Genomic DNA, 27845 nt, shown 5'->3' with positions numbered 1-27845 from the left:
GGCAGTGGTCCCCAACCTTTTTTAGGCCACGGACCAGTTTAATGTCAGAAAATATTTTCATGGACCGGCCTTTAGGGTGGGAAGGATAAATGTATCATGTGACTGAGACAAGCATCAAGAGTGAGTCTTAGACGGATGTAACAGAGGGAATCTGGTCCTTTTTTAAAATAAAACATTGTTCAGACTTATATATAAATAAAACAAAAATAATGTAAGTTATTTATTCTTTCTCTGAAGACTGGTACCAAATGGCCCATGGACCGGTTCCAGTCTGCGGCCCGGGGGGTTGGGGACCACTGCTCTCAGGGACTGGCACAAAATCCCAGACGTGTGGATTTATGTATTCTGGCTCGGAGAAGGACCTTAGTAGTAAGTCTAAACCAGTAGTTCTCACCATGGCTATATGTTAAAAGCTTAAGTAGGAAAACACATAAAAATTCCTGATGCCAGACCCCACCTGCTGAAATTCCCATTTAATTGGTCATGGGTGGGGCACAGGCACAGGCACAGGTGTTTTTGTTTTTTTTTTTGTATTTTTCCGAAGTTGGAAACAGGGAGGCAGTCAGACAGACTCCTGCATGTGCCCGACCGGGATCCACCTGGCATGCCCACCAGGGAGCGATGCTCTGCCCATCTTGGGGCGTCGCTCTGCCACAATCAGAGCCATTCTAGCGCCTGAGGCAGAGGCCACAGAGCCATCCTCAGCGCCCGGGCAAACTTTGCTCCAATGGAGCCTTGTCTGCGGGAGGGGAAGAGAGAGACAGAGAGGAAGGAGAGGGGGAGGGGTGGAGAAGCAGATGGACGCTTCTCCTGTGTGCCCTGGCCGGGAATCGAACCTGGGACTCCTGCACGCCAGGCCGACGCTCTACCACTGAGACAACCGGCCAGGGCTACAGGTGTTTTTAAAAATAACTTTATTGCCTGACCTGTGGTGGCGCAGTGGATAAAGCGTTGACCTGGAATGCTGAGGTTGCCGGTTCAAAACCCTGGCCTTGCCTGGTCAACGCACATATGGGAGTTGAAGCTTCCTGCTCCTTCCCCCTTTCTCTCTCTCTCTCTCTCTCTCTCTCTCTCTCTCTCCTCCCTCTAAAATAAATAAAAATAATTAAAAAAATAATTTTAATTTTAAAAATAACAGATAAAATTCACCCATTCAGTGTGTGCAGTTCAATGGTGTTTAGTTATTATCATCACAGAGATGCAACCATACTACAATTAATTCAGAACATTTTCATCTTCTCGAAGGAAATCCTGTACCCATTAGCCTTTACACTTACCCTGGTCCCTGGAAACCACAAGTATACATTCTGTCTCTATAGAGTTCCCTAGTTTAGATATTCCTATTTGATTCCTGTTTATATAAACGAAACTATACAGTATGTTGTCTTTTGTGACTGGCTTCTTTTACTTAACATGCTTTCAAGGTTCATCCATGTTCAAGCATGTAGTGTACTTCGTTTCTTTTAATTACCAAATAATATTTCATTGCATGGATATACCACATTTTATTTAACTTTATCAGTTGATGGACATTAGGCTGTATCAAATTTCACCATTATGAATAATGCAGTTGTGGACAGTCACATATGAACTGTTGTGTGGACACACATTTTCATTTCTCCTGGGTATACATACCTAGGAGTGGAATTGCTGGCTCATACGGTAACTCTATTTTTAACCCTTTGAGAAAATGCCGGACTGTTTTCCAAACTGGCTGCACCATTTTACACATCCACCAGTAGCACGGAGGGTCTCAATTTATCCAAACATCCTTGTCAACATTTGTAATTATCTGTCTCTCTATTATTATTATTATTATTGTCATCTTGTTGGATGTGAAGGAATATCTCATTGTGATTCTTTATTTTTTATAACTGATTTTAGAGAGAGACAAAGGGAGAAGGAAAAAGATAGGAAGCTAGGGATAGAAGGAGAGAGGGAGACTGGGAGACAACATCACTTTATTGTTCCACTTATTTATGCATTAACTGATTGATTCTTGCATGTGCCTGACTGGGGATCAAACCTTGCAACCTTGGCATTATCGGGACATGCCCTAAGCAACTAAGGTACCCCACCAGGGTTGAATCATCTTTCTTTAGCCAAGCCATTCAAGCCTGGCTACTAAGTTTCTTTGTAGGATGTTGTCAAGCAACACTGGATACAAGGTTTTTTTATGTAGGTGCTAATTTACTTCCACAGGTATGCAATTTTTCTGCCAGGAGACACTATAAATTACATATTTATTCAAATCGCAACAGTATCCCTACAGAACATTTCTTAAGCTTCAAAACAGATTAACACTATATAGGCATGAAATAACCAATAATTGTGATTATAAATTGAACATATACTTTGGTTTTTCAACTACCAAGAATGACTGCAGATTTAAAAATCAAAATGTACATAGCATCGAACTTCCTTGTCTGAGCAGCCCAGTTATTGACCATTCTGGCTATTTCTCAAATTGTCATACAGTTTCCTTTTGAAGCCTCTAAATCTACTCAGAGCACAGACAGGAAACAATTGATCTCAAGCAAAGGATTGCGGGACTGGCTGTGAACACTCACAGGGTTTGAGAATGTGTAGAAAAATTGTTCAAGCAAGTATAAATGTAAAACCTCAGTAATAATCACTCATGGTTCAATAACCTGTAATGAGCAGTGACTCCCTGTCCCACCACTTGCCCTTGACCTCTTCCTGTTTCTCCCCAGGCTAGATAACAGGTGCCTCTCCCTCCACCACAATGGCACAGAAATCATCATCAGCTACGCTTTCTGAAGGGCTGAGTGGGACTATATACATCAGAGGGATTAAATTTTCCCCTTTATCAAGTAAGATTCCAAATCAGAGAAGCAAGAACAGTATTAAATGTACACCTAAGTGGAAAAAAATTAAATAATTACATTATCTGAAATGAAACAAAAATAAAATGGAGAAAACACTCCGTGGCAACATTTAAATGATACTACCAGATAATTATAATCCTCTAATAACTGTCTAAACAGACGAGCATTTATGCAATGTATAGAAGATTTTAAAGATATTTTTTTCCATTCACTGCCAATCACGCTAACGAGAGTCATATCATTTTGATATAATAACAAAGTGCCTAATTCAATCTTCTTGAACATTAATTGATATGTTTGTAGCTAAGTCTCCAGTTAATTACCTGTCTTTTCTGTTTAATCTTGAGATTTAAGTCGGCTTCATATCCAGCCTTGCCCGGCTGTGTCCTACATCTATCTATGACCTTCATCTTATTTAATTGAGGGAAAAAGAACGTGTTAGCAAAGCATTTTCTACCTTTGTACTTATTTAATATATTCATGTTTTCTGATTTGTCTTTCCTTTTATAATTACATTTTATTTATTTTATTTTATTTTTTTTAGAGAGGGGAGGAAGGGAGGAAAAGAGAGAGAGAGAAAGAGCGAGAGAGAGAGAGAGAGAGACATCAGTGAGTTCCACTTATCTATGCATTCATTGGTTGATCCTTGTATGTGTCCTGACTGGGGATTGAATCTGCTACCCAGTGTATCAGGATAATGCTCTGAGCTACCTGGCCAGGGCTATGATTATACTTTAACGTGATAGTAAACCCACACAGATAGTGAAATAAATGTCTCCATTCTAGTAACCATTTTGCTCAAGCTAGCTAACATCTTTTTTGCTGCACCAGATCTTTTATTTGGTTCTTCAAATGTATTGAAAAAGTCTTTAATAGCTGTAGTTTTTTGGAAACTTCTTTTTATTTTTCTGAAGTGAGAAGTGGGGAGGCAGAGAGACAGACTCCCACATGCGCCCAACCAGGATCTACTTGGCATGCCCACCAGGGGGCGATGCTCTGCCCATCTGGGGCGTTGTTCCGCTACAACCGGAGCCATTCTAGCACCTGCGGTGGAGGCCAGGGAGCCATCCTCAGCGCCTGGGCCAACTCTGCTCTTAATGGAGCCTTGGCTTCAGGAGGGGAAGAGAGAGACAGAGAGAAAGGAGAGGGGGAGGGGTGGAGAAGCAGATGGGCGCTTCTCCCGTGTGTCCTGGCAGGGAATCGAACCTGGGACTTCCACATGCCAGGTTGATGCTCTACCACTGAGCCAACCGGCCAAGGCCTCTCTGGAAACTTTTAACAGCTGCTGCTTAGGTCGTTTGTAGAACCTTTTAAGTCTCCAAGTGGAATTGTCCTGAAAATTTCTACTCAACTTTATTCACACCATGTTTAAATCTAAATCCCTTCCTGGGCCCACTAGATCTCTGTTTCCTTTAAGAGTCCAGTGTGAGCTGAATGAAGAATGTAAAGAAGTGGAAAGACTTACTGAAGCAAAAACCAAAACGAAACACTGAGGATGAGAACTCAGGCCTGTGAGCCCCTAGAAGGAGCCCACAACAATGTAATACATGCAATATAGGACAATGCACACCAGTGATAACACACTAATCTAAAGGAAAAGCACCAGTAGAAATGTTTGCAACAGTAGTAGGAAATGACTAGAGTATCAGTCAAGATTATAATAATCATTGAAAATGAAGGAATGATTCAAATGTCCTGCATACAAATTCCTGATTTACTTTTAGGCTGGCGATCGCAGTGTGGTAGCTCTGGGAGCCAGACCACGTGGGTTCAACTGGCTACATCATGAGGTGGCTCTGCATATTTGGTGAAGTTACTAAATTTCCGTACACCACAGTTTCCTCATCTCTTGAATACCAGTAGTAGTACCTGAAAAGTCACAAGATTGCTACACAGTGCCACGCCTGAGTTGATTCTGATTGTTGTAATTGTTGAAATGGACGACACAGTCTTTCCCGAAGCTTAATTCTTTGTTGTTCTTCTTCCTGCAGCTAGACTTCCATACTAATTTGTAGGTTTTTATATACAGGGGTTGGCAAAAGTAGGTTTACACTTGTCCATATGCAAAATAATAATTAATAAAAAAATAATACAGGAATAAGCTCTATGGTTTACTTACAACTGTATGTTTCTTTTTAACTTTTTAGCATCTGGATACTCTGGTCCTGCTCCTGTTGGTTACATTCATTCACTTAAGGATTTTCAAACCTGGCTCTAGAGAAATGATTTTAATTCTTTGATATTCCAGGGCCCTGAGTGAAATGGGGATAGGAGGTTTTCTAGAACAATCTTTCTAATATGCATGGTCCCCGCAACTCCTAGACAACCCCTCCCCACTCCCTTTTCTTTCCCCAACACCTTACCCCTTCTGCTAATTGCATCTCCAGGAAGTAGGGCTGCTTTTATCAGTGGCTAGTCATTGATCTCAAAAGGATAAATGTATTACATACATGCAACAGGTGCAAAGACAATGGGCTTCAGGGCCTGCTTTTGCTTCTCAGGAACAAAGAGGATATTGCTATTTCCTTTCTTTCTGTGAAAGCTCTGGCTTCATCTACCCTCCTACCCCCCCACCCCCCGCTCTATTCAAAGTTAAGCCAGTAAACAATACATTCTATTTTTTAGTTAAAATATAGCAGGAAAAGGTGTCATTTAGTAATGAAGGGAACATAACCTTTATTCAATGCAAAGGGCACCAGATTGCATATTCATCTGTCTGCTAACCAGCCCTCTTAGTTTTAAAAACTAATTATGGGAGGAGAGTGTGACTTCTCCGTCTCCTGGCTCACACCGTGCTCTATGGTCCTCTAATGTGTGAAATCAGGGCTCGCTGTCAACGCGCCCGCACTGGAGTATCAATGAGGACAGTCCGCTCCCACTTACCTTCGCTTTCAACTTCTAATCAGAATAGAGGATGTAACAGATTAAGAGGAAAGAATCAATGGCATGCAAAACAAAACAGACCTATAACACTGTTTCTCTTCTGTTAAAGCAAATATAATTTGTTTGCAAACGATATCTGCGGGCAGAAACATAGGCAAATCTCTCAGGCAGACTGTCCGGCAAAATAAACCAGGCACTAGGATTAAGTTTATATAAAATCTGAGGATAGTCCAAACTCAATGATGAGGATAAAAGAATAGTGGTTACCTTAAGGGCAGCGTTTCTGGGGTGCTGGAAAGTTCTATATTCTGATCTGGGAGGTGGTTACAGGGGTGTAATCACACATAATCATTCATTGAGTTATATACAGTGAAGATTATACTTTACTTCATGTACATAACAACATAAAAAATTTAAATATATATAATATAATTAGTTTTTCCTTCCATTTAAGATGGAAAGGGAGCCTGAGTAGACAGTGGTGCAGTGGATAGTGTTGGACTGGGACGTGGAGGATCCAGGTTCAAAACCCTGAGGTCACTGGCTTAAGTGCAGGCTCATCTGGCTTGAGCTGGGGCTTATCAGCTTGAGCGCAGGGTTGCTGGCTTGTGGTTGGGATCATAGACATGACCCCATGGTTGCTGGCTTTAGCCCAAAGGTCACTGTCTTGAAGCCCAAGGTCTCTGGTTAGAGCCCAAGGTCGTTGGCCTGAGCAAGAGGTTACTCACTCTGCTGGAGCCCCCTGGTCAAGGCACATATGAGAAAGCAATCAATGAACAAATAAGGAGCCTCTACAAAGAACTGATGCTTCTCATCTCTCTCCCTTCCTGCCTGTCTCTATCTGTCCCTCTATGTCTTTCTCTCTGTCTCTGTCACACACACACACAAAAAATATGGAAAGGAATACAATTAAGGGGGCAAGACACAATAAAGACAGCTAGGAACTTCACTCTAACTCCTGTAAGTCAGGGGCACGAGGGAGTATGTGAAGGTTCCACTCCTGAGATCAGCATGCCTTTTTCTGGGGTTGGGCCAGAAATGTGGCCCTTCCAGTCTGAGCTGTTGAAGAAAACTAATAAAACTGATGAAAAATCTCTTTGCAAGCATGAAATGCAGTTAAGGCGTGACATCATAATAAGCCAAGGGATGACAGAAAGAAGACTTACGCTGATTTAACACAGCCTAAAAAGTTGAGGGAAGAAAACCAATTTATCCTCCAGAAGCTGCTTCTAATACAACTATGAAGGCTAGAATATGATCAAATAAGATCAATGGTGAGGGATAGAGTTGAAAGAGAGACCTTACTTTGTGTGTGTGTGTGTGTGTGTGTGTAGGGGAGATAGAGAGACAGACTCCCACATGCGCCCCTACTGGGATCCACCCGGTAACCCCATCAGGGGCTGACACTCGGACCAACTGAGCCACTGGCTGCAGAAGAGGAAGAGGGAGAGAAGCGGGAGAGAAGCAGATGGTTCTCATATGTGCCCTGACTAGGGATCGAACCTGGGTGTCTGCATGCCGGGCCGATGCTCTATCCACTGAACCAACCGGCCAGGGCCAAGAGAGACCTTACTATTGTCAAAATAAGCTGAAATGGTCAGAGATGATACAATGTATATGAAAAGCCTTAGGAATCCCATTTGTATTTCCAGAAAGTTCACCTAACAGTTCTATGAACTGTTGAACACTGTAAGAACAACAGTCACATACTTGGTATAGGAAGACACTTTCCTTATTAACTGTCTGTTGAATTTCCAAGGCATGGGGTACATAATAAGGTCAATACGGCTTTGCTGAATAAGTGAATGAATTCTATTTGTCCCCTAAGAATGAAGGACCTGTAAATTGGAAGATATTTTAACTCGGTTTAACAATGCTCCAGATTTGATTCATAGTAATCACTTCCTTCTAAAGTTTTGAGCACAAGCCATGCTGGCATGGGAAGTGAGGTATATGGGGGTGAGAACAGACTTTACTAAGTGCAGTTAATTGCTACTTGATATTTAGAATTGAACAAAATTTTACATAAGAAGGAATTAGCTAAACAGATGTTTTATCCTCCTCATGTTTTGTACAACTTAGAAAACCGACTTTTACCTTATGAAATCTTCCTCATCTTCCCTCTTCGGCCTCAGCTGTTTGGGTTGAGCCATATTTATCCAGTTTGGTAGAGATTTCAGGAGTCTGCTGATATCATCATCTTTTGCCCATGATGCACTGATGACCAGTTTTTCTTCTGATTGGACAATTCCCCTAAACGCGACCAGCAGAAAAGAGATACATCAGCACATTGCTTAAAATCTGGTTAGCATTTTTCATCTACCTCTGCTGCACAGAAAAGATACCTTGACCTCTTCTCTTATTAACATTACACACTATCTGGGCTGGGGGCAGTGACACCCATTAACAGGTCACATTACTGGGAACAATTATGTCTAGATTTCCTTCATAGATTCTTCACTGTTGAGTCACCGTGAAAACTAATACTAATTAGTCCCTCTTTATCCCATAGGATAAATAAAAGTGTATGGTAGGTTTAGGGGAGATCTTTCAAGAAAGATGTTAAACAAAAAATAATGTAGAGTAACCATATAAAAAATGCTATTAAATGATAACATAAACAGGACCTGAAAGGTGACAGGGTGTTACAAGGGGTTGTCCTTTGACTTCTTGGTTTAAACAACCAATTAGTTCTACTTGAAGTTACTTTTTGACCTACGGGAACCCCCGTATACATAGCAAACCCACCATCATAGAGAAGCTTCTGCCCCTGAAGTCAGGAAGAGTCTTTGATAGTTGCTCTCTGCAGTGGGCTTTGACATGTGACCTAGGGTTGGCAGGCTTCGAGTCCCTTAATAGTGCCCGTGGGTTAGCTATTAACACTGCTCTTTCCAGAAGGTACCTGTAAGTCATCTTACATGTTCAATTTCAACTTAATTAAAAAGCTTCTCTTTCTGTTCAACATTTCTGTCCCTATAGCTAATTTGAATGATCTAAAAATCTTCATCAGCAATTCTAGGTGTCTTGGTGACAGAAGCGACAGTTATTTATGAAAAGTGTGTTAATTAGCTCCCCCCCAAAGTTGACCAAGGCTCCAGAGATCTCCGACACACACACAGGCAGGGGTTTGTTTCGGTGTGAGGGTTACACTGGAGGACATTATGCAGTTCTAAATGCAAAGTATGTATGGTCTATCTGCATATTTGTATGATAAAACCTCCTTTGCCCAAGGGACAGTTTCATGTTTGCAGACAAAAGAATTTTAAGCTAACAACCTTGACTCATGACAACCTAACTCAAGGTAACAGTGGTCTCAGGCTGTAGGAAGCAATATTGCCCTGGTTCTCTGAAAATAAGCTAGAATAATAAGAGGACCATAGATGGTTTCTCGAATTCTTCAAACAGTAACTATAGTGAGTGATAGAAAAACAGACTCTAAAATTACTTGGTACCTTCAAGTTCGTTTTTTCCCCCTTGTTATCTTCTTGCATCATTTCTGAAATATTATGGATTAATCCCTCAGCCTAACCTATACACGTTTATACTTGGGCTGCTGAGTGCAGTCTTCTCGAATGGTACCCGCCCACGTGTCTCAGTTGCCATGCTGGGCGGACCCTCCATGCTCCCGGCAGTCTGTTCCCTTCTCTGATTACCTTCCCCTCCCATTTCCCTCAACGACTATTTTTTAAACCTTTGCTTTTCATTTCTCCCCTCTTCGCTCTCCCTTCCTCAGTCTTCCTATGTGACAGAGAGGAGGGGACCTAATTAACTGCTTTCAAACACTTACCTCCGACCCCCCGCAGAGGAATGTTCAAATCTGTTTCATCCTCATTCACCCTCAGGAATCTCTCTACCTAGGCTTTGGGGATCACTTGTCCCCCTAATTACCCCTCCTTTCCCTTTAGATCGAGGACAGCATTCCCCCCCTTAACTACAGTTTAGCTTCCCGTGGTTTCCGCTAGCTGCGGTCAACAGTGGTCCAAAAATAGTGAACGGAAAATTCCAGAAATAAATATTTTGTCAGTTTAAAATTAAACACTGTTTTGAGTAGTGTGATGAAATCTGGTGCCAGCCCAGCCGGGATGTGACTCATCCCTCTGTCCAGCGTGTCCACACTGTACACCCCCCAGCCCATTAGTTGCTGTCTCAGTTATTACATGGCCTGTCAGGGTGTCACAGCGCTTGTGTGCCAGGAACCCTTATCTTACTTAAGAAGGACCCTGAAGTACAAGAGAAGTGATGTTGGCATTTAGCTGCGCCAAAGGGGATCTATGAGGTGCCTCCTTTACGTGAAAAAGAAGTTCTGGGCTTAGTAAGGAAAGAAAAAAATTGTATGCTGAGGTTGCTAAGAAGGAATCTTCTACCCATGAAATTGTGAAGGAAGACATGACAGCCAGTTTCGCTGTCACATCTCAAACTGCGAAAGTTACCACCACATGCATGATTAATGCTTAGTTAAGATGGAAAAGACATCAAGTCTGTGGGCGGAAGACACGAACAGAAAACACGTTCTGATTGAGAGCAGCATGTTGCACCCGAAAGCATTGCGTCTGTACAAAGACTGCAGCCCGGGGTCCCCGGAAGGGAGGGTCACCAAGTCCTGTACTGCAAGTTAGGATGATTCCACAGATCCAGGAGTAGGTTTGGACTGAAAGATACAGAAAGTACTGGTTCGTATTACTATCCTGTCCTGTTATATTACTATTTATTGTTGTTCATCTCTTACCGTGCCTAATTTACAAATTAAACTTTATAAATTTTTATAAAATATAAATAAACTTGATCGTAGTATGCATAGGATAAAACAGTACATACTGGGTTCGGCACTATCCATGGTTTCAGACACCTCCTGGGGGGTCTTAAAATGCGTCCCTGCAGATAAGAGGGGACCACAATATCTATATATTCTCCAGCCCCCTATGTTATTTTTTCAATAAATGAATGAATCTCTTCTGTGACCCAGCATTTCTCTCTAGTGAAGCTCCTCTCTGTCCTTCACAGCCCCTGTTGTCAATGAGTGCTGTGTCTTTCTCACCTCTCTTTAATTTAGGAAATTTCTCTGCAGGATGTGCTCTCCGATTTAACCCATTCATTGCTCTTTGAAAAATTTTCAATTCACCTTTTTCATTTCCATATTTTCTGTTTAGCTCTTTTACAAATCCACTCTCAAACATCCTGTCCTTGTGTTACAGATTCTGTTCCCTGTCTCCCATGAATCTTTAAAAGCAGCAATATGAGAGCTCCCTTCACACAGTTATTTTGTGGTCGCTCTTTGGATGTCCAATGTCTGGTTTGCTGTGTTTTCCTTCCCTTCTCCTGATGGTGAGTTTCCTTGAGAGGTCTGTTACTTTGTCCTGTGAGCTCTACTTCGGGAGAGTTCACATTTGCAGTAACCTTGGAACTGAGTGTCTTGTCTGGTACTTCAAGACCATCTTGCCACACTAGTTGGAAGAGCTATTTTCTAAAACTGCTTAATATGATCACCTTATTCTATTTCTTAGAACTCCTCACAGGCCTCTCATTGTGTCTTCATATGACGGAAGGAGCTGAGAACCCTGGGATCTCTTTCATGAGACCACTAATCCCACTCATGAGGGCCCCACCCTCATGACCTCATGACTTCTCAAAGGTCCTACCTCCTAGACTGGCACATTAGTGTTAGGATTCCAATACGCGGTGGAGAGTCAAACTTAGCAGATGTGAACATCTACCTTCTCAGCTTCGCCTCCTGCGATTGCTCTCCTCCCCTGTCTGTTCACTGCCCCAGCCAACCCCCTGCCTGTGCTGGCTGGACACCCCATCCTTGATGAATACTGGAAAGTTTTGTCAAAGGGATACACTGTATCCTGATCTGTGTATCATCTCCACCGAGAGAGCTTTTTTTCACCTTTCTCATTTGCCTCTGAAGATCAAGAATCACCTTGGCTCTTCCCTTAGGACAGCTGAGTCCTCTTTTGTATGCCTTATCACCCTTATACCAGAGGTTTTCTAGCTTTAATCAAAAAGTTTTTGTCCATTAACTTGGGAGAGAGGGGAAGGGAGAAAGAAAGACAGAGCGAGAAGCATTAACTCGTTGTTCCACTTGCTCCATTTCTCAGTTGTGCTCTCACTGATTGCTTCTCATACGTGCCCTGACCAGAGATCGAATGTACAGCCTCGATGCACTGGGTCAACACTTTATCCCACTGAGCTACTGGCCAGACCGAGCCTTTCTAGCTTGACTGCACATTAGAAATAACTTGCGGAGCTTCTGAGAAAAACTAGATGCTCAGGACACACCCAAGACCAAGTATGTAAGACTCAGAGGGGGGGACCCAAGCATCAGGATTTTTCAAAGTTTCCCTTGTGATTCCAATGAGAGGTCAAGGGTGAGAACCACTTACTGACACACAGCCTCTACCCTCACTTGTCCTGCTTACACTTCTTTATAATTTGGGATCCCACACCGGATGATGAGTTTTCTGGGGATAAAATAGATTTCTTATTCGTTTTGGTGCCTGTGTGCAGAGCACAGTACCTGATATTGCAAAAGTATAATAACTGAACTGAAGATAAAAATAAGTCCTCTTCAGTTTTAGGAGTCTAGGCAACACATTAAGCTAAAACCAATTTAGTGGCTTTCCCACACTTCTTCTCTGCACTAAATGACTTGAGTGAGCAATGGAGCCATTTGGCATTTCAACCAAATTACAGATTGCTCTGCCAGGCAGTCTGTATTCAACACAAATCAGAATAATAAATATAGGTGGGCCCCCCTTGAATCCCCCACCAAAAAAACCCATCCAACATAAAAAAAGTCCTGACTCACCAAACAAATGAGCCAAGGAGTGATGATTGACAAGCGACCCTTTGTACCACCTGTTCCTAGGTGACCTATTGGAAAGTCTCCTCAAAGCCTCCCTTTCTCTGTGAAGAATTTGTTGACTATTGTCAGCCTTCAGTCACCGCTCCTTAGGAAAGCAATGGAACAAACCGTCCCTTTATACTTATCACCTCCAACTTCACAGTTAGAACACTGTCCTATATTTGTGCATCTTGTAAGCTGCAAACAGTGTCAACATTTTTAACTGGGTTTTTTTTTTTTTTTGTATTTTCCTGAAGTTGGAAACAGGGAGGCAGTCAGACAGACTCCCGCATGCGCCCGACCGGGATCCACCTGGCATGCCCACCAGGGGGCGATGCTCTGCCCATCTGGGGCATTGCTCTGTTGCAACCAGAGCCATTCTAGTGCATGAGTCAGAGGCCACAGAGCCATCCTCAGCGCCCAGGCCAACTTTGTTCCAATGGAGCCTTGGCTGCGGGAGGGGAAGAGAGAGACAGAGAGGAAGGAGAGGGGGAGGGGTGGAGAAGCAGATGGGCGTTTCTCCTTTGTGCCCTGGCTGGGAATCAAACCTGGGACTCCTGCACGCCAGGCCGATGCTCTACCACTGAGCCAACCAGCCAGGGCCTGTTTTTTTTTTTAATCAAAAGAAAAAGAATATTTTGTGACATGTAGAAATTATATGACATTTAAATTTTAGTGTCTGTATCGAGAAAGAACTCCCACTGGGGTGGCTCAATTCTTAGACCCACACTGCAGGTCAATGCGTGCTCCTCCAAAGTCAGAAGGCCAAATCTGACTCAGTTTCCCAGCCTCTAAATTCTTTAGCGCATCCATTCTGGCCCACTTCTGCCCTAGGGGTCAGTTATCAGTTTGGGCCTATAGGTGTGAGATGGTATTGTATATTTTGGGAACTGAGATTTTTTCATTTTAGCACTACTGGAATGGAAAAAAAAATCAGGTGAATGGGGTACTACGTTAAAGGCACTCACATTACTTATTATGTATTTGAAAGACTGGATTATGGCCCTGGCCAGATGGCTCAGTGGTAGAGTGTCAGCCTGGTGTGTGGAAGTCATGGGTTCGATTCCCAGTCAGAGCACATAGGAGAAGTGACCATCTGCTTCTCCACCCCTCCCCCTCCTCTCCCTCTCTCTCTTTTTTTCCCCTCCTGCAGCCATGGTTTGATTGATTCAAACAAGTTGGCTCCTGGTGCTGAGCTCAGCTCTATGGTCTCACCTCAGGCGCTAAAATAGCTTGGTTGCTGAGCAACAGAGCAGTGGCCCCAGATGGGCAGAGCATCACTTGGTAGGGGGTGTGCTGGGCAGATCCCAGTCAGGGCGCATGTGGGAGTCTGTCTCTCTACCTCCCTGCCTCTCACTTAATAAAATAAAAAAAAGAAGAAAAACTGGATTAAGTCAATAATTCAAGTGCTATATTACTGACTTTGCTAATAATATTCATCGATCCTGTCTTACTTAAAAAATGTAATCCAAAGTAACTACCATGCTACCTATATACTGCATTCAACAATAAAGTATCAATTCATATTGGAATGAACATCAATCCCAGATACAATTGCCAGTCTTCTAATTTGAAATATTATCATTGATTAGCAACTTACAGGTACCCTAAAGGAAATTTTTTATTCAAATGGCAAGTTTCCATCCTGACCCACTGCATTTATTGGTTTATAATTTTGCACTACACTGGACTATGTAGGCTACAAAATTCCAGGACACATGGAAATGGCCTCAATAATGGAGACCTACATCTGCAACAATTATTCCACAAGAAGAGTAAGGTTAATCATCACCATCAGAACCATAATCTAATTAATTCACAGCTCAACAGGCCACAGACAGAGCCATCTGTGTGACTATCTGTACCTGTTCCCGGGAGGAAAACGGAAATAGGTACCCCTCTCAGAACAGGTGATAGGCTATATGAGAAGGGCCCACCCTCTGGACACAGCTGAGCGAATTTCATTGGCAAGCATCTGGTGGCGTCCGCTCGCTCTGACGTGCATCGCTACCTCTCTGGAACAGTCGGGAAGTGCAGATGTGCCTGGTCCTTGGACACAGCTGGGGTGCCGAGTCTTTCATTAGGTAAACAACATGGGGCAGGTGGGGCTAATTGGATTCAACTGTTTGGTGGCAGCCAGGGCGTGATGTTTACTTTCCCAGACTAAATCCTACATTTCAAAAACTAGGAGCCAAGCTGGACAAACGAACCCTAGATGAGGCTGGTCCAAATGCAACTGCGGTAGTGGATTTTCGACTGTGAACGACCGGACCTGTAGCAGGACGAGTGCAGGGCGATGTCCAGCCACACAGAGACAGTGATAAGAAGAGGCGCTAAAATAAGAGTACTGTGCTGCTGATGAAAACAAAACAAAATAAACGCAAGTTCAAAACCAAAATATCCCTTGAGGTAAGATGGAGCAGAGTAAATAGGAAAAGAGCCAGGAAACATCCGGTTATCTTTTATATCACTCTCAATGCTGGTTGGAGAGATGTGTATTTCCACCCACTGATCACAACTTAGGAAACATCTGATGACTCCAGCTATGGGTCACGGGGGACAGAGGCAAACTGAGAGAGAGACGGCATGGAAATCGCTGAAGGTTTCCCTGGCATGTGCCCTCGGCTCTTTCGAGGTTCACAAGTTAGTTTGCTGGCAAACATAGCAAGGCAACCCAACTAGGTTCTCCTTCCTGCAGGACCCTGGCTTGTGGCTACACAGGAATCCCGGAGGGCTTCCCGGGCCATCACGGCCCCTGGGGTCTAGTCTCTGCTGTTAGCACAATGGGGCCACCATCTTCTTCAAACCCCACTTTGAGCAAGGAGGTCATCCGTCTCATCAGAAACTGTGATAGTACTCCTTTACTTAATAGGGAAGTTTTCAAAACTCCCTTTTCTTCACATTTTTACCCAAACACACCACCCACTCGAGTTCACTTTGATTTCTTGACCATCTCCCCAGTAATCATGATGGACATGCCACCCCACTGCTTACTCATCCCACTCAGTCTGTCAGGAGTTTCCTCATTCAGTCAACAAACACACTGAGGGCCCACACTGTGTCCGGCCCTGTGCAGACCCAGTTCTGCCATCAGCTACTGCAAGCTTATCCCTGTGTCACTCTCTCTTCATGCTCTGGCACAAGTCTTGGCCCTCTGCGGAGAAGGGGGGAAAGGCGGGTCCTGAGGATGAGCCGTTTCCTAGTAAGACCTGCTTGTGTCTCATGTCAACTGAGCCTCTAAGATTAGAAGATGTTTTATTTGTATTCTCTTCCAGGCCCAATGCAGAAAGACCCCCCCCCACACACACACACAAAATTGACTAATGAATTGACATTAAGTTGGAACAAATACAGTGTGTCCGTCAAGTCATGGTGCACTTTTGACCGGCCACAAGAAAGCAACAAAAGACGATAGAAATGTGAAATCTGCACCAAATAAAAGGAAAACCTCCCAGTTTCTGTAGGATGATGTGGTAGCATGTGCACATGTGCAGATGATGTAACACCGTGTATACAGCGGAGCAGCCCATGGCCATGCCAGTCAAGATGTGGATGGTACAGAGGAAAATTCAGTGTGTTCTGTGGCTCGCTAAATTTGAATCCGTGACCAAAGTGCAACGTAAATATCGGTGCATTTATAACGAAGCGTCACCACATAGGAATAACATTATTCGGTGGGATAAGCAGTTGAAGGAAACTGGCAGTTTGGTGGAGAAACCCCGTTCTGGTGAGCCATCAGTCAGTGATGAGTCTGTAGAGGCTATACGGGATAGCTACCTAAGGAGCCCTAAAAAAATCTGTGCGTGAGCCCACATCGAACTGCACTGAATAGGTATGAAACTGGGAGAGTTTTCCTTTTATTTGGTGCAGATTTCACATTTCTATCGTCTTTTGTTGCTTTCCTGTGACCGGTCAAAAGTGCACTATGACTTTATGGACACACTGTAGAAGCCTCAAAAACTGACTTTAATTTTTTTTCTTTTTTCTTGAAAGAGAAGAGAGAGAAGGTAGAAGGAAGAGAGAAAGAGAAGCATCAGCTCATTGTTCTGTTTAGCTGTGCACTCACTGATTGCCTCTTATTCGTGTCCCGACCGTGGTTTGGGAACTAGTGACCCCAGGATTGAACTGGCAACCTTGGCGCTCCAGGATGACGCCCTATTCACTGCACCACCAGCCAGGGCTCCAATTTTTAAATGACTGTTTTGGGATATTGGCTGCTGGCTGTAGCTGAGGACACAGAATGCAGCAGAGGGAGAGAAGCACTCATCTTGAGAGTAGCAGAATAATGGACCAACAACCTGCTTGCGATGCAGCTGAATTTTCCTTGAGGCCCCAAGGTGTGTGACTAACTAATGAAGAGTCTTCTGGTCCTCCTTTCCCTTTCAGGACACCTCTCTTTATCCAAAGCATATACTGTGACATCATTACACAATATGGTCTTTCTCTCCAGAGTGAGGTGCTCTTAGAGAGGTGATCTGTTCCTGACCTGCCCTCAGACCTCTAACTCACAGCGAATGCTCAGGTTGTCATGGTCAACGTGGACGACAAGCCAGCTCTCAGCAGAGGGCATTGTGAGCCTCCGGATCCGCTCATTTCTATAAGCGCTGTCTGCTGTGAAAGAATCCAACTGCAGTGGTTCCTATGCCCTTCCTCCGTTACATCATCCTGGATCATTTGAATTGTATATGGCTTGCTATTTAAGTCAGTCACTTGCTGGCAGCCAAACTAGAACATTTCCTGTTTTTCCTCTCACTGTAATCAGGATCTGGCTGCCCAAATTAGGACTGCCCTAATTACTCCTCAGCAGGTGCAGGGGGGGGGGGCAGTGAGTGAGGAGAGAGGAAGTAAGGACACTTCGCATCTTCAGACTCATACAGTAGGGAGACATTTTCACACTGGTGTACAGACCTGAATGAGTAAGAGACAACGGGGATATGCACATGTGTGCATTGTGTGCACACTACTGTACAACAACCACATAAATAATCTTCCATTTTTTTCCCCATCCCTGAGAATTCATCCTAGGCCTGTAATTCAGCTGCTGTGGCTGATCGCTACTGATATTCCCTGTATGAGGAATGACCTCGGAGTGGGCGGCATTCCAGAGAAGCTGGCCAAGAAGGGCACCAAAGTGGGACATACTCTTGATGACCCTAGGATGTCAAGAACCAAAAGCAATGGCTATGATCCCCAAAGAAGTATTATCCCAGAGACATACTGTCTGGATGAAATGGTAGAATATAAATGACGGAGAAATAACTCAATTCCTATGAGGACGGATGGACCGTGGTGAACACCACTATCCATGTTCCTGCCTGAAGCCAGTCACTCGACTTACGCGGTACGTCCCTCCCTACGCACCAACCAAAACATCATCTCTACAGTCCAAACTTTCTCTCCTACGTCAATAACTTTCTCTTTCTTTTAAACAGTTTTCAAATACAAACACACACTTGTTTCTCCATTAAAAAAAACACACATAAAACAACAACAAAAAACCCCTTCACATTCACAGAGAAGGTAAGTTACAGAAACTGGGTGAGTTTAGAACTATAGGCCAAATTCTGGAACAGACCATTAAAGATGGTTTGTGGACAATTAGGATGTGGTACTCACTAGGAGCCAGGAACATCTCACAATGAATAAGTCACAAGGCTTTGTTTCTTCCCTAGCCCTGACCTGAATGAAGAAATGGTCAGTTTGGATCAGGGTCAAGAGATCCTGTTTCCAGGGGTAATTTGTAAGGGGTCCAAGATGACTGTTACTAACACAGGTTTGGCAGAACAGGGAGCAGGGGTCCTAAAAGTGAAGGGACGAGAGGGCTCCTGAACAAATCCCTAGCATTGTCCTTTGCTGGCTGGTACCAGCCCGCCTTGCGGAGACAGGAGGGAGAGCTAACTGCAGTAGGAGGATCGGGACTGGGATACCACCAGCAAGAAATCCAACAGTTTCTTATGGGGAAGAGGACAAAATATAGGAAGTACTGTCATGAACGGTGGTAAAGGTAAACTTTGTCATCATTGTCACTGTCATTATCCAAACAGCAGCTCATCATTTTGGGGGGAGCTTACCATTTTGGTAAAAACGGTTCTAAAAGATTGACATTTTCAAAGTAAGCACATGAAGGAAGAACTATTATCTCTTTTTGTAGATGAGGAAAATGAAGGCACGGAGAGGCTGAATACTTGTTCAAGGTCATATAACTAAAAAGTGGAAAACCTGGTGTTCCAATCTAGCCTCCAGAGCCTGCCGGTGAGGCACAATCTGGGGCCACGGTTAGAAAAGCACATCGGTTCTGGAGATACTGTGTAACACATGGGTGTCAGTCTCAAAGGAAGTCTCATGAGATATGCCCCCAAATTCTCAATTTAACCCTGTCCTGTTGAACATTTTAAAAAATGGTACAAGGATATCATCACTTCTTATGGCTAAGTAGTATTCCATAGTATATATGTGCCACATCTTCTTTATCCAATCATCTATTGAAGGGCTTTTTGGTTGTTTCCATGTCTTGGCCACTGTGAATAATACTGAGATGAACATGGGGCTACATGTGTCTTTACATACCAATGTTTTTGAGTTTTGGGGGTATATACCCAGTAGAGGGATTGCTGGGTCATATGGTAGTTCTATTTTTAATATTTTGAGGAACCACCATACTTTCTTCCATAATGGTTGTACTACTTTACATTTCCACCAACAGTGGATGAGAGTTCCTTTTTTTCCACAGCCTCTCCAACAACATGGATGGACCTTGATAAATAAAAAAAAAAACTAAGAACTATATGATTCCATTCATAGGTGGGATATAAAAATGAGACTCATAGACATGGACAAGAGTATGGTGATTACCGTGGGGGTGGGAGGGGCACAAAGAAAACCAGATAGAAGGTGACAGAAGACAATTTGACTTTGAGTGATGGGTATGCAACATAATCAAATGTCAAAATAACCTGGAGAAATGTTTTCTCTGAACATATGTACCCTGATTTATCAATGTCACTCCATTAAAATTAATAATAATAAAAAATGGTATACGGAAAAGAACTACAAGATTGTTACAAAATCAAGAATGACATGAAATTTGGAGGAATAGCTAAGATTTTTCTGATGACAAAGTGAGAATTCAAAAATATCTCAATAGACTAAAACAATGAGCTAAAAGTAACAAAATTTAATGGGTAACTGTGAGATCTTATAATTGAGGTAAAACAAGAAATCTCTACAAATACAGTAGAAAAACGATAATGCTAATTTCAGTTAGTTTTTCTTACATCCATTCTTTATCCCTTCCAGTAGCCCTGACCTACAGATTCACCTCCTTACTGTTCCCTGATCTGTCCCTATGGGCCATTCCCCCTTCCTCTCCTCTGATTCGGGCACTCTCTGCCTCTCCTACTTCCACACACCTGCCTGTCCAATCCAGCTCACACAAAGCTCAGAAAAATCTCCCTAAAGCACAGGTCTGCACCTGGTATTCCCCATTTACTCTCCTCACCAGCTCCCTACTACCTATTTAGGCCAAGTTCCTGAAGCCTGGCATTTAAGACTCTCTACTACGTTGGCTCAGCCTTCCTTTCCCAAACCCCAAATTCACCTTTTGTTCTTCCTTCTCCTACTCTTCCCCTCCTCCTTGCCATCAGTCTGGTTCCTTTCTTCCTTTAGCTACTTAAGCTTAAACCCTGTCTAAATCCCCCAACCCTTCACAAGGCTCACCATCTTCTCTGTCATAATTAACGCTGTGGACACGTCCTATTTCTTTGACCCCTATTCCTCTTTCTCTCCTCTACCAAGAATGTAGTAAGATCATTAAAGGTATCACCTGTGACTGATTGGCTTCTTTGTCCCCATACTCTTGGGTCTGGGGACAGGCTCAATCAATATCTGACAAATGCAATGACAGGATGTGATAAGAAGTTCTGTCTTGGCGCTGGGTCCCGCACCAGGGAGGGAATGGTGTCGCTGAAGTTCAAAGAACACACCTGGGACACTCAGCTCAGTGTGGAATTCTTTTTAAGTCAGGCAAGCCAGGCTAAGGGGCAGCAGGGAAGGAAGACTGGGAGGGTTTACACACCCAAGACCTGCCAGACACCGAGAATGTTCAGTCTGGGGTACAGGCGGGGATGGGGGAGAAGACAGAATGGCCCGTATAATTGAAGTATGTATTTAATTAAACTTATTTGGAATCACTGCAGAAAAAAAGGTTATGTACTATAATAGCTAGGGGAATATCATTTCAAAACAAGAAATCGCTCAACAACGACCAGTTTGTTTCGTGGATGTAGAGAGCTTCCCATCACTTGACATGTTGAGGAAAAGATCTATAATCAGTAAAATGCTAAGCTATATGTAAGTTAAAAAACTTCTTTTGAAATAACAGGGAAAAAAAATAGTGATCAATGGGGCTTAGATTCCAAAACCAACTTTACCTTATCTTGGGCAGGTTATATAACATCTCCATCCTAATTAATATTCATCGGCATTATTATTTGTTAGAATTATTGGTTAGCCGTGATGAAATATAATCTCAAGAGGATATGACCTACGTTTTAGGAAAAAAAGCCTTAAAATTCAAGGACGGTTAAACATAAACTTAACAGTAAATTTAAAACAATGCTATTAAAATGCAACTAATTTTATTTATTTATTTATTTTTATTTTTATTATTATTATTTTTTTTTTGGTACTTTTCTGAAGCTGGAAACAGGGAGAGACAGTCAGACAGACTCCCGCATGCGCCCAACCGGGATCCACCCAGCACGCCCACCAGGGGCGACGCTCTGCCCACCAGGGGGCGATGCTCTGCCCCTCCGGGGCGTCGCTCTGCCGCGACCAGAGCCACTGTAGCACCTGGGGCAGAGGCCAAGGAGCCATCCCCAGCGCCCGGGCCATCTTTGCTCCAATGGAGCCTTGGCTGCGGGAGGGGAAGAGAAAGACAGAGAGGAAGAGGGGGGGGGGTGGAGAAGCAAATGGGCACTTCTCCTATGTGCCCTGGCCGGGAATTGAACCTGGGTCCCCCGCACCCCAGGTCGACGCTCTACTACAGAGCCAACCGGCCAGGGCCGAAATGCAACTAATTTTAAACTATTTCAAATTTTTTAATACTTAATTTTAATATTTAAAATATACTATTTGAGTCTCATTTGGTTGAGGTGACATTGGTACAGTCGCTGTGGAGTTGGGTTTTGTAAAGCTGAAAACACTCTGTGGTCCAGAAATTCCAGTCTTGGAGAACTGACCATGAGCAGTGGTTTTTACAACTTCTATTTGCGTATCACTTAAAAGAATTTTGAAAAATGATATTCTTCCCACCTTTAAAAGTCAACATTTAATATTTTTCAGTATGAGCTCAAATGGTGGCAAAGGACATATTTTTGGCATATTATAAATAGTGACACTTCACAATCACTATTTTAAGTATACCCAGTGGCATCGCAACGCCATGAAGACTTGATAATCCATCACTATACGTTTAAAATCTATACGAATAAGCTCTTTTTTTGACAGTTGGGTATTTTTCATTTTTATCATGAAATTAAAATTTCCATTTCAGTTCCTCATTTAATTTTATCCATTAGAAATATGTATTTATGCTTGAAAGTATTTTATTAACTAATGTAGTGTTTGCAAAAAAAATTGTAGAAATTAAATTCTTAAATGTTTAAATTAAAATTTCCTGTTATCAGAAAGGTTCAAGTCTTCTTTTTTAAGACCTTTTGTTATTTGGTTGTACTCTTCCTATTAAACATTATCTCTTACTACCTTCTTCTAGGACATCTGCTCCATTCAAACTTCCTCCTCATCTCCCCCTCCGAATATCAGGCGACTACATTTGTGCCTCCTCTTCAACCCTGCAAAGCTCTTGTTTGTTCTTGGCAATGTCCTAAATCTCATTCATCTTTCTAAGGTCCAGCACATTTCTCATTGTCTGTTGAATCTTTCCAGGCTCCATTCACTCTTTCACTCTGTTTTATTTGTTTTATTCTTTCTGCTCTTTTTTTTTTTTTTGTATTTTTCTGAAGCTGGAAACGGGGAGGCAACCAGACAGACTCCCGCATGCGCCCAACCGGGATCCACCCGGCACGCCCACCAGGGGGCGATGCTCTGCCCCTCCGGGGCATCGCTCTGTTGCGACCAGAGCCACTCTAGCGCCTGAGGCAGAGGCCACAGAGCCATCCTCAGCGCCCAGGCCATTTTTGCTCCAATGGAGCCTTGGCTGCAGGAGGGGAAGAGAGAGACAGAGAGGAAGGAGAGGGGGAGGGGTGGAGAAGCAGATGGGTGCTTCCCCTGTGTGCCCTGGCCGGGAATTGAACCCGGGACTTCCGCACGCCAGGCCGATGCTCTACCACTGAGCCAACCGGCCAGGGCCTCCTTCTGCTCTTAAGTGCTGTATTGTACAAGTAGCATCCAATTATGTTCTGTACTTTACCTACTTCTGCTTAATTATATAGCATATACAATTTAGTATTTTACTATACATTATTTTCTTCCCTAATTATTTTAGGTCTTATCAACCAGACCATAATTTGTTCCTACTATTAGCTTTTTATGAAAAGTGCTATGATCTTTCCTATGAGCTCAAAGAGATTTTTGAACCAAGAGAAAAGAAATTAGAGGGAGAAAATGAAAGGTTTTCAAGTTTTGTAACAATGGTTTTTCATTTCTACTGATGCTAGAAACAGTGCGACTGTCTTTTCATGACAGTAGGAAGGCTACAGATCAAACGTTAAGAGGAATACATTTGTAAGAATTGAAAAGAAATCATATTATAGAGTATTAAGAGTTACTCTGGGTTTGAAATTGCTTTACTTTCAAGATCTTTTAGAATCGCATGACGGACTAATCAAGTTCTGGAATTTCCTCAGAGAAGATGAATCCTATGATTCTAAGCTTTCATGAACATGAAGGCTGCACCTCATCTAAGCCACCCAACGGCCGTCCTACAGGGCTCCGCCCCTCTGTCCCTTTCACTCCCTCTGTGGGTGTGACTATCTTAGCATCTAGGAGACTAATTACTGGGGAACAAGCGCTCATCAGGCTCCTTGACAAACTCAAAGATGGTCCTTTTCTATGATGGCGGGAAGTTAGGCTCTGAAAGGTGATGTCACCAACCAGCACGATGGTCAGGTTCTCAAGTGACTTTGCGTAGGTCCCCAACGGCAGCTCTACCTGTAGGCCGTGGTGCAGGTGTCCTTGTGCTCCTGGAGTTTCACGCACACCATGTTGAGGAACTGGTCTGAGTACGCACTCAGGTCATGCATCAGGTTCATCAGGTCCTGCACGGTCTTCTCCACGATGATCGTGCTCTGGACAAGGACACAGAGGGGACACAGAGACTGGTGAGCTTTTAAAATCTCTTAGTCAAGTAATCTGAAGAACAAGGGGGGACTACTGAGCTTTCCTGGGGGGACATGACATTTCAAATTATTGATTAAAAATGACAACAGTGTAAGTATTTCACACAGAGCTGACCTTCCAAGGACCCGAGAAAGTGTTTTTTGTAGGACAGAGGACAAGACTTTCAAGCTGATTTCATGGAATTCTGGGCAATCATTCACAAGATGTTGCTGTGGCTTTTCAGAAAGTGAATATACATTCAGTTGGGGCCTAACTTATCGCCTCAAGGGCTCTACTTGGAAAGGAGGGACCTATGACAGGCAGCACAAAGAAAACACCTTCCATGATTTGTTTAAAAAGTTTCAAAACCATCAACCTAGTAAGACTAACAACCAACATTTGTATTGTGCCTTACAGCTTCTAGAATGTTTTTACATACACAGCATATGTTACCCCGTCTGAGACTCACGTAATAATCACGATGATCATGAATGTTTCTGGGGTTCTGACAACCTACACTGTACAGTGCAGGGCTTTGCATGCTTTCTCTCATTTAATCCTCTCAGTACCCGGCCTGTCAGGTGAGTCTTGTAATCACACCCACTTTATTTTTTTAATTTTTTAATTTTTAATTTTTTTATTTTTCTGAAGCTGGAAACGGGGAGAGACAGACAGATTCCTGCATGCGCCCAACCGGGATCCACCTGGTACGCCCACCAGGGGCAATGCTCTGCCCACCAGGGGGCGATGCTCTGCCCCTCTGGGGCGTCGCTCTGCCGCGACCAGAGCCACTCTGGCGCCTGGGGCAGAGGCCAAGGAGCCATCCCCAGCGCCTGGGCCATCTTTGCTCCAATGGAGCCTTGGCTGTGGGAGGGGAAGAGAGAGACAGAGAGGAAGGAGGGGGTGGGGTTGGAGAAGCAAATGGGCGCTTCTCCTATGTGCCCTGGCCGGGAATCGAACCTGGATCCCCCGCACACCAGGCCGACGCTCTACCGCTGAGCCAACCGGCCAGGGCCATCACATCCACTTTAAAGATGAAGAAACAGGCGTAGAAAAAGAAAGGAGACAAAGCAAGCGCTCTGCCTCCCAGCCAGCCCCGAGTGCCGACGAGAGCCCCACCATTTTCTCGTGAAATCACATATTTCCTGCTGTTGTCGTCACTGTAGAAGGAGTGTCTAGATAGACTCAGACATACTTTAGGACTGAACTAGGGACATCTCCATTGGAAAAAATGAGTCCATCTTACACCTCAAGACAGAGTACGCTACAGCCATCAGCATTACGTGTGAAAAGACAGAAAATCGGTAAATTCTCAATCTTTAAGAAAAGACTGAGTTGTTTAAACCATGAGTTCATGCCTCTTTCAAAGGAGCAGAGTTACAGTGGGGTAAATATTAATCACATGCTTAGCTACTTCGAATCCTTTGGTCAACAAATGGTTTGTTGAATACGCAGTTATTCAGATAGAACTGCCTAATCTATAGTAGACTTGGCCATAAGTAAACACTGAAAAAAAAGTTTTTTTTCTGTCTGACAGTGATCCATGAAAGCGTCAAAGGCATTTTATTATGCCTAAATGCAGACTGTGGGTACAGGATTTTGGTTAATTTTTTTTCCTTCTAAAAAGAAAAAGAATGGATATAAGCATACAGCTTTTCTCTACACAATGGAGGATCAGCTTTAATTACATGCTTACATGTGTCTGTTTATTCAGGGTTATTTGTCTGTAGAGGTTTCGTGTCTTCTTCCTCTCTCTCTTCCCAACCCCTCTAACCCAAAGTAAGAGTCAGAAGGTGAAAATGAAAGAACAGTTATAATCTAAGGTGAACCAAATCACCATCTCTATAGACTACCCCCCCAAGTTCAACTTGCTTTTCTGTATTGATTTTAAGATGAAAATACTGCAGCCTCAACCTGATCTGTAATCCCATTTCTTTGTGTCTGTGTGTGAGTGACAGGAATGGATTCTGCTTAGCTACCTGTCCGCACGCTGCTAAGAGGAGCTCAAGTCCTCATCCTGATTCAGAACGCAGGGTATGTGGCCACACGTGGGCAGCAATCAATGAAGGAGAGCGGAGTCGGCCCTACTAACGAAGCCTGCTTCAGATCCAAAATGCTGCTGGGGAGACTGCTCAGGTTATTGAGAGACCGGGCCTGGCTCTCTTTCCAATTGTGTGGTTGATAATCAACTCCGGGGTAGGTTTGGGACCTCTTCCTTCCTTATGACTCAATTTACTCTTCTAATAGCTGAGGGTAATTTGATGGCTCCTCTAATGTGCTGGCCCTCATCGCTCCAGTATTCAGGTGGTACACTGGCACGTTTACACTAGGAAATAAACACTGTGTGATTGTTCCCGGTCATCCCCGGTGGTCAGGCTTCCTGATCAGATCATCCACTTTGCAAAAGCAAGACTGGCATTCTTCTTCCTTCTGTCCACCTCCTCATCCTCCCCTCTGCCACTTGTTTGTAATGTCTCAGGATCTCCAGGACAATACTAGTGATCAAGCAAACAGTACTAATAATGTTAATGCACATCAGTAAACCTCTCTGAATGTCATATACAGGAGAGATGCTAGACCCAGACAGCTGCACCTTCTGAAATTTCTTTGGGGGGATTCAGTTTGGTCTGTATTTAATCTTGGTGCTTTCAGGTGACTGGAACTGTGTTGATGACGGTAGGAGGAGAGGGGACACTGTGGGGACTGAGGAATATGCCCTGGACATCAGGGTTTGGGGTACACAGGAAGTACCCGCAGGAGATGATTAGAATGCCATGGGCTCCGCAAAGGGCCTATGTGATGCTATATGATTATATGCAATTTCCCAGCTATTTGATTGGTTTCCCTTGTCATGGAAGCACTCTGGATAATCAATCACTACTTTCTCTTCAAAGAAAATGATACTAGTTTGCCAAATGATGGGTATTTTTCCAAGGGAAAAAATTCACACTTCTCAAGAATTTCTAACAATTTCCAAATCAGTGGCACTGACAGATAAACACGGAAGAGATCACATTTCTAACAAGGGCAGCTTCGTGTTCATTTATACGATCCCTTTGGCATCACAACTCATCAATTCGTTATTGACTCAGGATCTGCCAATGTTGAATGACTTCTAATAAATAAAACTCTGATTTTATTCATTATAATTTCTAGTAAACACATCATAAATGATTAAGATTCATTCACAAACAACTCACTTCTCCATTTCTTGCAAGTTATTTTCCACGTAATAAAGTCTGGGCATAACATGAAAAAAGGAGAGAAAAAAAGATTCCAGACTAGCGAATGCTATAATCATAAAAAACACCTAACATTTCTTACAGGGATTCACCCGCAGCCTAAAATACGAAGACAGGTGTGGCCGGCTCTTTCCATACTGCACTTTAAAAACTGAATGAATGAATGAATGAATGATGACTAGACCTTTGAGAACTTGGTTTCTGTGGTTTTTTTTTTTTTTTGCCAAAATGGGGCTCTGCAGCATGATACTGGTATCACTATTATTATAGAAAATTGGCTCTAAGTTTAAGTAATTTGACAAATTCTGAGTTAAAGAAAATTGAAGAGCCTTCTTCCCTGGAGGGCTGGAAACTTTTAATATGCTGATGTCACTGTGAATCTTAAAGAGGGGAATGTGCTGTTCAAACTTCCCCTAACAATTTCTCAAAGCTACTGGGACAGTTCCCAGAACATGGCTTGGGAATGACTCTCCTCAGTGGTCTGTCATACTGATGAGGACATTAGGCCCAATGACATGCTGGAGGACACACAAGGCAGGGGTCCATGTCCCTTCCTACACACCCAGCTTTTTTTTTTTTTTTTGAGAGAGAGAGAGAGAGTGGGGGGAGAGAAGGAGGGACAGATAGGGACAGACAGACAGGAAGGGAGAGAGATGAGAAGCATCAAATCTTCACTGTGGCACCTTAGTT

General features: G+C 43.3%; 1 protein-coding gene across 1 annotated transcript in view; it reads right to left on the bottom strand.

Annotated features, from left to right (window-relative positions):
• EXOC4 (exocyst complex component 4) overlaps positions 1-27845 on the bottom strand; it is a 683500-nt gene that overhangs the window by 126109 nt on the left and 529546 nt on the right. Inside the window, exons 12-13 of the mRNA XM_066262321.1 lie at positions 23746-23882; positions 7830-7985 (exon numbers count right to left, since the gene is read on the bottom strand). Coding sequence (XP_066118418.1) covers positions 7830-7985; positions 23746-23882 — 293 coding nt within the window. The remainder of the gene's footprint in view (positions 1-7829; positions 7986-23745; positions 23883-27845) is intronic.

The sequence above is a fragment of the Saccopteryx bilineata genome, chromosome 2 (genome assembly GCF_036850765.1).
Source record: "Saccopteryx bilineata isolate mSacBil1 chromosome 2, mSacBil1_pri_phased_curated, whole genome shotgun sequence".
Lineage (NCBI taxonomy): Eukaryota > Metazoa > Chordata > Mammalia > Chiroptera > Emballonuridae > Saccopteryx > Saccopteryx bilineata.
The sequence above is the reverse complement of the archived record's forward strand: the minus strand, read 5'-3'. Positions and strand labels throughout refer to the sequence as shown.